This window comes from Tachypleus tridentatus, chromosome 1 (assembly GCF_004210375.1).
Source record: "Tachypleus tridentatus isolate NWPU-2018 chromosome 1, ASM421037v1, whole genome shotgun sequence".
Taxonomy (NCBI): domain Eukaryota; kingdom Metazoa; phylum Arthropoda; class Merostomata; order Xiphosura; family Limulidae; genus Tachypleus; species Tachypleus tridentatus.
In genome coordinates this window covers 115,555,103-115,569,759 of record NC_134825.1, presented here as the reverse complement: position 1 = coordinate 115,569,759, position 14,657 = coordinate 115,555,103, and the positions used below count along the sequence as shown (strand labels likewise).

Below are 14,657 nucleotides of genomic sequence, written 5' to 3'. Positions count from 1 at the left end.
GACTTTACGTTACCTTGTCTCCAAGTTGTTTCAACGTTAATCGTGTAAATTACTTTTAGTTGGTGGCTTTAGCTTTACTCATGACTACATATAACAAAATATTGTGGTAATAAATAGTTTATAGACTGCAAGTCAAACCCAGTGATAAGAGAGATCCTGTTAAAGTTGTTGCCAAATTCTGCTGCATAATTAACACAACTCGTAAGATAACAGAGACTGTAAAAACTATATGATACATTTCATTCTCATGAAAGTTTCTATTTCGCCAAGTTTTGCCACATATTTCATAGTGCAAAACTAACAAAGACTGCTAACCCTACACAACATATTTACACTAACTGTACTAACATCCACAGACTGCTATCCTTACACAACATATTTACATTAACTGTACTGTTATCCACAGACTGCTAAACCTTCACAACATACTAACACTACCTTTAATACCTTCCATTATCATCATGAAGTGTGCTGGAAACGTAATTAAAAGGATTTCATGAAGATTTTCTCATTACAAAGAAATATATATTAAAACTACCATACTGTTGTATAATCACACAATTTGTTGTTTATTTTCAACCACGATATGTTTGGTGTTTAATATATTTCACTTTCCAGTGAAAGAAACAGAAGAAAATGTTCAACTCCACGATGTATACATATAATGTGCATAATTTACCAGAGAAATGTGGCATGAATATTAAAAAGTTACTAGTTTTCAAAGTAACAACTCCATGTTCACTGGTGACCAGTATCTCATATTTTCAAGTCATTTTGTGATAAACACATGATAAGAATTGCTTGATTCTTTAAGAAATGTCACAGTTTTCTCAATACAAGCAATTTTAAATTGTAAACCATAAAATGTATGATAAATGTTATAATTTAAACCTAAAAAAACTGAGGCAATGAATAAAAATATTCATCTACACAAAGTACACACAGATAGTTATAACCAAGAATTTGAGTTCTTGTACCATAACTGGCTAAAACTGTGAAATTCTGTCCCATGATTTCTCTTTACCCAAAAACTAATTTGTTTATTTCCTATTCTTTAACACATGGTCTAAGAGTTAATGAGACAAAAGTTGGAAGAATTGGTGGACTACAGAGAAGTCTAATAGTTTCCAATATTTGTGTTAGAACCAAAATAAAATACAGGGCTTCATCTGATAAACTCTAAAAACCACACTTTACTGCCAAAAGAACTCACTTCTCATTGGCACTTGGCCATGAAGAACTTATGGTATTAGCTGGGCTGTAATCCTATCGTACAAAATAGTAAAGCTGCTTATGTTTGTGCTAGTGCTGCACTTAGCTACTTTAAGACAGCAAGTATGCTTTGTTGAGCTTTCCACAGCCATCACTATCGATGGATCATATTAATGGCTTCGAAATTAAATAAAAAATAGTATCAAGTTGTATCCACAGAAATATCGAACACAAATCTAAAGAGGTTATAATTTCATTGTATAAGGTAATTGGTTAAACCACAGTTGAAAAGATGTGAGCAGGGCCACTGTTTAATTCAGTGCATGAGAAATAGAAAAGACACGAGTTTCTTATTTTATATTATAGCTTCTTAACATCAGTAATTTGAGTTTTCTAATTGATACAAAACTATACACTTTTATACACTATAAATTTTAATGGACTTATTTTTATTCAAAACTCTAATGATTAAACTTAGCATTGTTATGTGTGAAAGATGTCAAATGTCAGCAAAACCTGCAAAGAAAATATATAAACTAAAATTTGCCGATTCCACAACTATTCACCTTCGTAAGTCACCACTTGTGAAAACACCTTTGGCAGCAGTTATTGTTGTGGGTCTTTAACAGCTTTGCAAAGATAGTATAATTTTTGCCCATTCCTCATGGTAATACTGCTCTAATTCTGGTTTGGTTTGTGTTGAAATCCATGCAAAGCTACATGAGGACCATCCAACTAGCAATCCCTAATTTGGCAGTGAAGGACTAGAGGTAAGGCAGGTGATCATCTCCACCAACCACCAACTTGTATTCTAACAAATAGTGGTATTTACCATTACTATATAATGCCACCACAGCTGAAAGGGCAAGCATATTTGATGGGTTTGAAATTCAAACTCGTGACCTTTAGCTTCTGAGTCGAGCAACCAAACCACCTGGTCACTCCAATTCTGACACGTTTACTGAGGATCATTGATGAAATTTACGTGTCAACATAAATTCATTACCGAATTCAAGTCAGAACTTTGAATGGGTCACTACAAGATATTCAATTTCCTCTCTTGAAACCACTCCGGTGTATCTGGTTTTGTACTTCGGGCTCTTAGTCTACTCAAATGTAAATTTTAGACCCAGTTTTAGATTTTTGGAAAGTTTTAATCCACAATTCACCTGGAGTTTTCACCAGCCATCTTCCCTTCAACACTGACAAGTTTGCTGTGCAGGCTATTAATGTAATCAGCGTGACAAGCCAGGATACAGTATATATTACTGGTTTGCTATTAACTTTGGAAGCTGTAACTGTGATTAACGCTTATTAATTAGGAAACTTTGATATTTGACCAGAACAATTATAGATTTTGAACATTATAAACCATTTAACTTCAGTGGATTCACATCAGATATTAGTATATTTATGAAGATATTATATAAATTTAGTGACATGTAAATTGTGAGAAGTGAACACATATGTCTAGAAAGGGGCTTCACTGGTTCTAAGTGGTAATACAGTAACCTGTACAAGTTGGTACAAGTTAAGAGATGTTTCCCTACATTATCCATAATAGTACCTGATGTACAAAATACAAAGATTGTGGGACACCGAACTAGAATCATTGTCTGTGGAATATGATGGTCTTGTCCTCGTCTTGGATGCATTAAAAAATCTCCTCTTTTACTCCAGCAACCAGTTTGACTTCAAACAAGCACATAAAGTGGCCATTTGATGATATGTTACACTACTGAAAATATTAATAGTTTTATTTGATCACTTGGGGTTCTCTGTTTTTCTTTGCTATGTTAATTTTAATACTTGGCAGGATGCCTTCTGGATTTGTCATTGTACGGATGATTGTCCCAACCTGATGAATATCATCATACTTGAATACCAAAAGTAGTACTAGTTCTGATATGAAGAACCAAGAAGTAGTCAAACCAAAGAATAACACTATTTATTGTTATTATATGCAAATTTACATTTATCAGTTTGTCCAAACAAATTCCACTCAAACATTGTGATTTCACATAAAGAAAACCCAAGCAGATTAAGAAATATCAATAATAAACCTTAACTGTTAAGAATTATTTAAAACAAATGTGGACAACTTTTGATATAAATCAAGCTTCTTAGAAGATAAACAGATTTACTCTTGTCAAATTAATTTTTGAATTATTTTTTAAGGATATAACCGATTTAAATCTAGAATAAAAGACAAATATGTGAAAGTTCATATATAATTTCCATTTGTCTTCATTCCTATGAGATTTTAAATTACCTGAATTTCTTATAACGCCTCAGATGAATGTCATTACTCTCAATATTTATCACCAGATGTAAAACATGGGTTTCCCCATGGACATGCACTGCTCAACAGCTGACTTCACTTTTACAATAATAAAAATATTATGTTCTTTGTACAAGGTTTGATGTTAATAAAATACAATGTTATTTTTCATATATGCAAATAAAATGTGTCATAACACAGAACTTAATTTGCCGATCCAAATACAAGACTAACAAGTGTCTTTAAACAACAACTTTTTTACAAGCTGCACAAATTCGAAGATTTTTTCCCAAATTGAAAATATTATCAAAGTTTATTTTTTACAACATAATCAGCTATCATTCTCAATTTAATATTTTATTATTGGTAATGAAAACGATGTGCTTTAACGTTTGTAAAATAAAGAGAAACTTTAACGAGTCTTTAGGTCAATCAAATGAAATGTTTCATTTACGATCATACACGTTAACAGCACCTATACAGCGACGATGGATACCGTAAACAAAAATAATAATATCAGCTTTCTTTTTTTCTTAAAGCTCTGAAAAGAAACAAGTAATACTCTAGTTAGAAAAAAAATTATAATGTAGGTTTCAAAATAGACAACACCTTACCACTGGAACTTAAGTTATCAAGTACTAGCAGATATGATGATGATACACTCTAGAATTTATCAACAAACTCTGACACAAACAAGACCTTGTTTAGCTCTGAAAGAAAGCATAGAAAAACAGTGAAACAAACAAATTATTTTCACAGATATCTAAAAAAATTAATGAAAAAAAAAGTCTTATGATACATCAAGATAAAGTAGAAGTACAATACATGGATACATACGCTGTTTGAAAGCAACTTAGAAGTTTAATAGAATTTTACAAATTTGGTCATCATCACATAAAACATTTACCCAAGATAAAAAATAAGTTGATATTAGATGTCACAAAGTAGCAAATTAATCCAAAATGGCTGAGCTGAGATTATTTTATAAAAGAACTGTTCTTGTGGAAATTTGCTTATTACAATCTACAATTGAAAACAAAAACAAGCAAGCATACTTTTAAATACTTGAAGAGTAGTGAAAACCACAATAAAAATCAACAAAAGAGACAGAAAAAAATTTAAAACACACATACATATATATCGATATGTATATGGTTATGTAAGAGCTGTGTACCACTATGACCTGTCCTACGCAGAAGTCTTTGTAAATTAGAAAAATCACAGTGGTACGTTTTTTACATTACTTACATATTTAAGACGAAATACTTCTATTTACAAGAAACAGGCCTAGGAGATTGCTGAACTTGGATTATAACTTTAAGTACACTGCATTAAAAAAATTGAACCAATAAAGACACACCATGTAATTATTTTTCATAATATCTTCTAATATTTAACTTAAAAGTTATAGTGATGCAATTTTAGCTTTTACTATTACATGGGAACAATTAATATATAATAAGTAGATTTAACAAAGCTTGTTAATAGTAGATCTTTGTAATCTCAAGTTTATCAATGTACCACAAAAATTACATTTTCAAATAAAAGCAGATCCATTCTGAAGACTTTTTATGTATATCATATCTCACATATTCCTTAAGATAAGGGGTAAGGATAACTAGTTTATCCAAGACAAACAAAACAAAAACACAACATTACTGTGTTTATAGTTTCTTACAGATTCCTCTTTGCTGTGTTTAGAGTTTCTTACAGATTACTCTTCGCTGTGTTTAGAGTTTCTTACAGATTACTCTTCGCTGTGTTTACAGTTTCTTACAGATTACTCTTCGCTGTGTTTACAGTTTCTTACAGATTACTCTTCGCTGTGTTTACAGTTTCTTACAGATTACTCTTTGCTGTGTTTACAGTTTCTTACAGATTACTCTTCGCTGTGTTTACAGTTTCTTACAGATTACTCTTCACTGTGTTTACAGTTTCTTACAGATTACTCTTCGCTGTGTTTATGGTTTCTTACAGATTACTCTTTGCTGTGTTTACGGTTTCTTACAGATTACTCTTGGCTGTGTTTATGGTTTCTTACAGATTATTCTTCTGTGTTTACGGTTTCTTACAGATTATTCTTGACTGTGTTTACGGTTTCTTACAGATTATTCTTTACTGTGTTTACAGTTTCTTACAGATTATTCTTTACTGTGTTTACAGTTTCTTACAGATTATTCTTTACTGTGTTTACAGTTTCTTACAGATTATTCTTCACTGTGTTTACAGTTTCTTACAGATACCTACTTTTACTCAGATTTTCGCATGTAATGAATTGATTCCAAAACTGTATTGTATGGAAAAACTGAATGACACATCTCACATTAGTTCGAAATTCAAAAAAGTATTACTGAGCAAAAGTAAAAACAAAAGATACTAAAATAAAGACCACGTAACGACAAAGCTTTATATATTCATTATGTTTTAACACTCATCGATGATATTTATGAGACAAGAGTGTAATGTGCACTTTTTTCATGAGGTTAAAATGTGCACCAGTTCCTTGTGTTCAGTGGTAACTCGTTTCTTGAGTATTACCATCAAGTTTGACAATCTGTTGCTTGATGAGTTTGGTGGCATCTCCAGCATTTGGAATTAAAAATCGGTCCATGGAGGTGACGGTGAAGTTGCCTGCACTGTCACTGTATCCATACTTAAAGGTGATTAGTTCGGGATGACGTCTCTTACTTGTAATCTTCACAACAGAAAGAAGAGATCGTCTTGCAATTATTTTGGCAAATCCTTTCTTGTGGGGCATTTCACGCAATATGAACATGTGAGTTTTTGTCACTACCAGATGGCTGAAAAAAATTTAAGGAAAATATATGAATGAATAAGTTTATATCAGTCCAAGAGTTACAATATCGTTTTTAACAAACAAAAACTGAAAACCATATTAAAGCCCACGGTGAACTTCAAAACCTGACAAGTTCACAATAAAATCACAGACAAATACTGCAAGTTTCTGAAGACACTGAGACTTAAAGATAGTTAATTTGGAATTCATCGCATAAACTCTAAGTAATGCATTCCAATATTTATATCTTAGAACATAAGTATAATTAATTACCCACATCCATCATTGGTTTAGTTTTATTTTTTATCTAAGCTCGTAGCTTGCTCTGATAAAAAGTTAATTCCAATGCAAAGAAAAAAACCTAATATTGTACGACTTCTATGACAGTTAAATCCAATACACATACTTCAGACAGTACATTAAAAAATAACATTCTATTCATAAGCAGTAAGAAAACACTTGAACCACATGGTTCTCCCACCTTGATAGAACGAGATTTTCTGACCAAAATATGTCGGTCCCTGATTATTTGATCTGTCTCTATCACTACCTGGATTAAAATGTGAAATTGCAAAACATTGTTCGGGCATTCTTTTTTAACTCTACATTAAGAGTCACGATTTGTTAAAATACATCTTGCAATGTTTCACAAAGATCAGTCATGTTGTTCTCACGTTAATATCCTATCAAAACAAAGGCAGTTTTGTCTATTTGTTTAAGAGATTGTAAAGAGATTAGAATTTTTAATTTTAATCACAAAACCATTATCACGGCATAAAAGATACTAAAAGTTTCAGTAGTTCTGATTTATGTTTTTTCAACTTTTCATACGAGGAAGGAACATATTTACTTCTGTAAAATAGGACATTCTTTAATTAACAAATATGCTTCTATGTTAAATATGTATTTAAGCAATATTTTCTGATACTCAATGAAATGTACAAAACCTTCATTTTTTTAATCACACATTACAGTAAACTAATATCTATAAAATAACTGCACACTTTTGAGAAATCATCTATTAACACAGGGAAAACTGTATTATTTTCACTGTGTATCGAAGCTTTGAACTAAAGAGACCACATACTTATGGATATATTACATTACCAAAAACATTTTCAGGTCACCAAATTTCTTGACCTTAGAAACAGATTTTAAGCATTAAATACACATACAAGATGTTTCATACATGCAACCACAATGCTGGTAGCTCTACTGTTCCTATATCATGACAATGTACAAGCTACAGTGACCCATACAGATACGAATGCTACAATATTACATCATTCAACGTGGGGAGTATTTTATCAATCCATTAGAAGTTATTAGATGAAAATGGAAAAAAAATATAAAACAGTCAATATAGAATTAGAGAATTTTAAAAAATGTACATTTTGCTTCATTAAAAACTCCAATAAAATTCATCTCCAAACTACCTTGGGTACATATAGCCATTATCTTTAATTTCATCACACTTAAATGTTTCAATGACATCGGGTTTCTTTAACCAGGTCTGAAGTCCAATCTCCTCTTCCTTGTCGTCATCTTCATCACTTCCGGTGTAGTGTTCTGTGAAACAAATATGAATTATTGTTAAAGCAACAGACCAGAGTGAAAATAAATGTAAGAATGCAAGTGGTTGCTAAATACAACAACTTTGATAGAATATCATGAGCAAAACACTTTTCTTTTAACTAATTCATACTAGGTTTGATATTGTATATGCTAAAGTTTGTTTTTTAAATCTTTCACAAGGTAACTCGAGAGCTATCTGTGCTAGCTACCTCTAATTTAAGTGATAGACTATAAGGAAGGAAGCTAGTCAACACTATCCACCACCATCTCTTAAGTTATCATTCTATCAATAAACTGGAAAGATTAACCATCACATAATAACTTCTCAATGGCTGAAGAGGTGAGCATGTTTGGTGTTGAGTGTTAGGACTAGCAACTACAGGGTTCTTAAGAAAACCCTAAACAAATGTAAATTAAACTCTCTTCTCTGGTAATAAAGCTTTTTTTGACCAATCATATCAAAGAATGATAAATACACCCACTTTTTTTCAGACCACAGAAAAAAATACAATAATATGACTTGTAGAGTGGCTCTGAGTTTTTAACTACAAACTTGTAGATTACAGCTCTATCAACTCTTGACCAATTTGAGATTTAATCACAGTTTTAGACTCAGGAGGTCAAACTCTTCTGACTGATGTATTTGACTATGCCCAAGGTCTCATTGATTAACTCACTATAATTTTGCCTAAAACAATTTCAACTTCAGAGAATGCTGGTAGAAATTCTTATCAGTAATATATCTGGTATACAAACCCACCACACTTGTTGCTAGTATACAAAAATATGGCTAACAAAAAAGAGAAACCTAAGTCTCATGGTCTCTAATCTTGCCTATAATTCAGATTGCTGGAGCAACTGAGGTTTCCCTTTTGTTTTATTACAGAAAGTTAATTTTAACATAGCTTGAATTTTAAAATCTATAAAATGTGGTTCACAAAAAGTTATAAATCATAAATCAGTTATGCTGCCAAATTTCTCAAGGAAGGAAGCCAAAATTATTAATTTTCCAGATAGTTGTATATAATTCCCAGATAAGAAATTTACTGGTCACTTTATGTTCATTACAAAAAATTATATACATATATATTTCCAAAACATAATTTTAAGCATCTGGGTCACAAAGAAAAAACAAAACAAACAATAACAAAATTCCAATAAACAGATGTCGATATTAAATTAAGTTTTAACAGAGACTTGCAAGTGTGCATGTTGGCATTGTTCTAACTAAAACTGGTAACTGTGCATTACAACTTTCAATATATTTGTGACTCACAGCCCAACAAACCAAAGAGGTTTGGACTTACTGGAAGAAAGTTTGAGCCTCGATAGTTTCTGTGAGTCGAGCACAATAAGCTGTTTTGAAGTTCAGTCAAATCAGGACCAGACTAATTCAAGGTAATCCTATCCTATCTCTTACAAACACCATTTTTGTAAACATAAAAAACCACAAATGTAGGCACTACTAGAAAGTTGTGGGGTCCTCAGTCTTATATTTGTCTGTTTAAAGAAAACCTCTGACTACATAATACATATTAAACCTGTTGTGAGTGACTGAAATATCTCAAACACTTCCATTGAATTACGTGAACTTGTAACTTACGAAAATGTCTTGCATATTATGTAATTATTTTAAAGATATATCAAAATACTAAAGTTGCAACGTACAAACTTTTTATTCTTTTCAATATCACAATACACACTCACTCACGTATAGAAAAATAACCAGTTGATACACATATTTAGGAAACAAAGCAGAAATAGAAACAGCAGGAAGTAAAAGTGTGCAACAAGTGAACGTTAAAAAACGCGGTCAAATCTAGTCAAAGGTTCAACATGTTTTGCTTCATTCATCAACCAATAAGAAATAACGAATCTGAAGCCGAGCTACTGTTATGGACAAATCAAATTTTATGATTCATTTTTCATTGTTTGTCCTTCATTTAATTAAAGATAAAATAATTCCTTGAATGAACTGCAACTTATGATAGGCTTAGAATTAGATTTACAGAAAACAATAAAACCAATCTGTAAATAACACTTTATTCTTTTCCTTCAAAGATTTTAAGAGAAAATAAAATTACCCGAAGAACTGATAACTGAATAAAACTTCAACATCCAGTGTTTAGTGAATGAACTGTAAATTAATATATTTAATACACAGGAAGTGACATCTTAGGAAGTATAGGCAGTAAACGTTCATGCAGGTTACAGTAATAAAATACTGCTAACTTTTAGTGATGAACAAACTATTTCTATGTTTATAATCTAGATATATTACCATAAAAAAAATGGTTACATAAATATTCTACTTTAAATGAGGATGTAGGTCGACATTTGTTCTCTTACCCTCCTGTTCATCGTCTATACTGAAGACTGGAGCCACTCCCCTGTATCTCTTCCCGATGTTGTCTGTACTGCTGACATGCCTGTTCAAAACAGTTTAGATTCACTGTGAATACCTGAACATTTCTACTGTTCATATATTTATATATTTCAAGAAACGAAGCTCTGAAATCTGACCACCTACAACTGTTTAAAGAAGTGAACTCCCAATTGTGAACCTTCTTTGGAGGCATAAATAAATTAATATAATTTATTAAAAAGAAACTATACCTGTAAGTATGTAAATTATTTTAATCAGCAAAATGTATTTTATTTTTACCTAGCCTGACAAAGGTAATAGGTGTTTGTCATTTTGAAAGAAGTCACCAATAAATCTTTGTCATTTTGTCTTTTGTTCCTATGATTTATAGCTAGAATAGTTAATTTTATTTTTAATTTTATGGGAAGCTATTCGAGGGCTATCTGTGCTAGCTGTCCCTAATTTAGCGGAATAAGATGAGGGAAGGCAGTGGGTGGTGATGATGAGCTACTACTCTTTTACCAATAAATAGTGGGATTGACCATCACATTATAACACCCCCACGGCTGAAAGGGCGAGTCTGTTTGGTGCGACGGGGATTTGAACCCCGCAACCTTTGGATTACAACTTGAATGCTTTAACCCACCTAGCCATGCTGGGTCCAATGAATATTGAAATAAGAAAACCACAGAATCAAAAAACACATGTTAATAAATATGAATCTGACAGAAACTTGACAGATGTATGAATGATAAAAGTATTGAATCAAATCACACAATTTTTAAACGTCAAAAAACCTGAAACTCACAGTTCTGGCTGAACTTTTAATGTAGTTTGGTTAAGTATTATAATTGTGAGAAAAAGTTCATGGAGTTAGAGGATACTGGTGATACTCACTCTAATGTGAGCAGGGTCACAATTCTCATTTACAATAATTTTGGGAACAGAGTTCTATTTCAATTTTACATAAATTATGAAGATAATTATGTTAGATACCATGAACATTGAACTACAGTAAAGTAATGATTGAAACTGATGCTTGTAAACAATAAACAAACAATCAACTCCTTTATTAGCTCTTGTACTAAGTGTATCCTTTTCTGTGCACGTCACGAGGTTTTACTGAGTTATGTTTATCACTCAAGTAAACTACTTTCTTACCACATTATATGAAGAAACTCACACTAAAAACAGCTAATAATAAAAAAATTGGTGTTATGTTTTATGTTCTTAATTTTATAAAGAAGTAAATGTTGAAATAACTAAGACACAGTAACATAGCATAGTAATATAGCTAAGTAAAGACATAGTATGGCATTATCTAGAGTAGAACTAAATGCATAAAATTTCTCATAAAAGTAACAATACTGATTCCATTTTCTGAACTAAGCTATTTCCTGTTATATCAACAAACAAACTTTTTAATCAGCAGAGACTAAAGTAACAAACCAACAAATATTTTTCATGTTTTATAGTATACACAGAGTTAGATATTCGGTTATACTTTTGTTGCTAAGCAGTATGACATAAAAACCATGGCTGGTATGTAGTTTACCAAAATGCACTGGTTTTTCTACATCTCAGAAACTGTTAACCTAACTGATTTTTACCAATAAACTATTCATGAATGTGGCATTTACTGAATGATCTTAAATTTGTTTGGTGGTCTCAACTGCACTTTTCTCTCTCTTTGCTGGTAAAGTTTTATTTCACAAAATTTATTTATTTCAGTTAGCTATGAAATGTGAAGTTCAACTATACTAAGGGGTTGGAGTGGTGGTACTTGTCCCATCATTTAAGGTCTATACACAAGTTAAAAAAAGACAACCAAATGATTTGTAGCTGAAAGGACTCTAAAATTCAACAGTATATCATCTTATGTTGGAAGAAATGTTTCCTTCAGTATAACATTTTTTCTTACCTCTCAGCAGACTGTGGTGGGTTAGTGATATAGTCCACAAGTTTCTCTCGCACAACTGCTGATTTGGATTTCATCAACGTTGTGATCTGCGTGAGAAACCAATAAACCTCTTCATTTAATCCTTCATATGCAGTTAGGAATATCAGTCCTGTTCATTGTTGTTCTCATTGTGAAAACACTTAACAAAACTATACAACACTTTGGAAAAGAGACTTTGAATAATATCTAACTTCTTATAAATTGTGAAATATCCAAATTTTTTGCAACACTGTTTTGTAAAGAAAACAAAAACATTCATCTTCAGTTTTTCATCAGTATGTTTTTGTGATATTTTTATTTTTCTGATTGAAGCAGTGAACCCTTGCTGTAACTTTTAAAGTTAGATGTGGTAACATAATATTCTGCTAGCAATAATTCTGGTTTGTATAAACTTTATATCGTAATTATTATAGTACGTTTTTCACAAATAAGTTATTTGTCATTTAAGCACAACACACTTAAAAATATCTTTAATTAAAAGGGACTTATGTCACTCACATAAGTTATTCATAACTCATGTTCAACAATACAGAATAAAGATCCATACTTTAAAGTACTGAAGTTTCTTAGATCGGACTTTGATACAAATAATGTTTGACTTTGACAATATTTTTATAAAAGTCAAGGATAATAATTTTACAACCAATGTTTAAACACTTACAAAATTCACTTTCTTTAAGGTCCACAAAACTGAAATACATGTGCTTAAAATGTTGTTGCATCCCATTAAGATTACGAGATTGCAAAATATTTAAAAAGTAATCATAACTTGCACTCAAGTTGCGCTTAATACAAAATCAGTTGAAAAATGTAGATGTACCCCCATAGAAGAATTAGGAGATGCAATGTATTTATAATGTAATTATTATTTGCACTCGAGTTAGCAATACTACACAACTGGTATGGAAAGTTGATGCACTGCAGCAAAAAAATTAGGAGTTGCAATGTATTAAAAAAAAAGTGATCTTTACTTACACTCAAGTTAGGCTTAGTACAAAATCAGTTGGGAGATACTGATGGACCATAGTAAAAGGGTTAAGAGAGGTAACATATTCAAAAGTGATCATTACCTGAAGTTAGATTTGATACTTAAGCTGTTACAGTTTCAAGTTTGAACTCAATAATTAGAGTATAATAATTTTAATAATGAAAAAAAATACATATTAATTTATTTATATACCAAAGATTTTACAACAACAGACTTAATGTTTGATTTATTAATCACATTAAACAGTATATACTGCCTTCATATTCCTTTTAATTTATACATAGGACATTTTAGACCAGTAGCGTGTAGAAAATAGCATTTCAGGTGTATCTTCTGTCCACCATAAATAACAGTCCAGAAAGATTTTTCATTCAACATCAAGTCTTTAATTTGAAGAAAACAAATAAAACAAAACATTTTATTGTAGGAAGCATATCAATTATACTGACAGTAATTTCCGATGTATTAAATGGCTGTTTACAGCAATTTCAGTGGTAATGGCATTATTCGACTCGACTTGTAATTCACATAAAAAATATTTTGGACAATAATTTCTGAGTTTGAAATCAAAATCATTTAAGAATATCATCTATATTTGAAGCAGTGCAGTGGCAAAAGGTGAAAAAAAAATCGAAGCTCAGAAACAGGCAGAAGTAACTGAGAAGTTAAAAAATCATACTGTTATTTCAGGGAGTAACAAGACTTTTCTCTGAAAGTGAAACCTGTGTAACATACTTCCTATCTGATATTATAACAATAAAATGACTTAGACAAAACTTTAACCTGTTCAGTGCCGTAGACGAGATAACTCGTTCTCAGTAATACCTAACTTCAACGCTAGATGTCAGCACCATACATGCATTTGACCTACTTACAAACTGTTTCACTTTCGATCCAAAATGGCACCACGAAAAAGGTTACAAAATGAAGAAGCATTAGAGTTGTATTGTAGCACCTGAAATACTTTGCAGTCAACAGGTTAAGGCAGCAAACTTTAAACATTTCATTAATGTCAAACCAGAATCTTTGTTAGAATATTTTACCTTGTCTAAAAACGAGAAATCTTCATTCTCTGTTCCATTTGCACTATTGTTTTCATGCACAGCTGGGGTACAGACAATACATGATTTCGAGCAATGGTCCGTGAGGCCAGTATCCAAACTGTCTAACATAAAGTTGTGTAAAGCTGAAATAAAACACATTTACTTAACATCCAAAAATTACTGTCAGTAATGATGACATCTGCACAGTTCATTCTAAACCTAGTGCAAAATTTCATCAACATCTTCAATAAAGAAAAACTACTGTTTTTCTGTTTCATAGGGTTAAATCTTTGACATATAATAAATATTTTTTTTTATTTTAACATTTGAAAAAACAAGTTAAGACCATGTTGGTAGTCTAGAAATTCTATTTAAAAAAAATAATTTTATACAACTAACAAGCATCACAAAGTTAATATTTGTTAAAACATTTCCA

The 14,657-nt window shown here is 31.3% G+C and overlaps 1 protein-coding gene across 1 annotated transcript in view; it reads right to left on the bottom strand.

Annotated features, from left to right (window-relative positions):
* Positions 1 to 3,144: 3,144 nt before the first annotated feature.
* Positions 3,145 to 14,657, bottom strand: part of TBC1D23 (TBC1 domain family member 23) — a 37,736-nt gene continuing 26,223 nt past the window's right edge. Inside the window, exons 12-16 of the mRNA XM_076448142.1 lie at positions 14,222 to 14,364; positions 12,152 to 12,237; positions 10,215 to 10,294; positions 7,727 to 7,859; positions 3,145 to 6,294 (exon numbers count right to left, since the gene is read on the bottom strand). Of these exons, the coding sequence (XP_076304257.1) occupies positions 6,003 to 6,294; positions 7,727 to 7,859; positions 10,215 to 10,294; positions 12,152 to 12,237; positions 14,222 to 14,364 (734 nt within the window). The 3' untranslated portion in view covers positions 3,145 to 6,002. The remainder of the gene's footprint in view (positions 6,295 to 7,726; positions 7,860 to 10,214; positions 10,295 to 12,151; positions 12,238 to 14,221; positions 14,365 to 14,657) is intronic.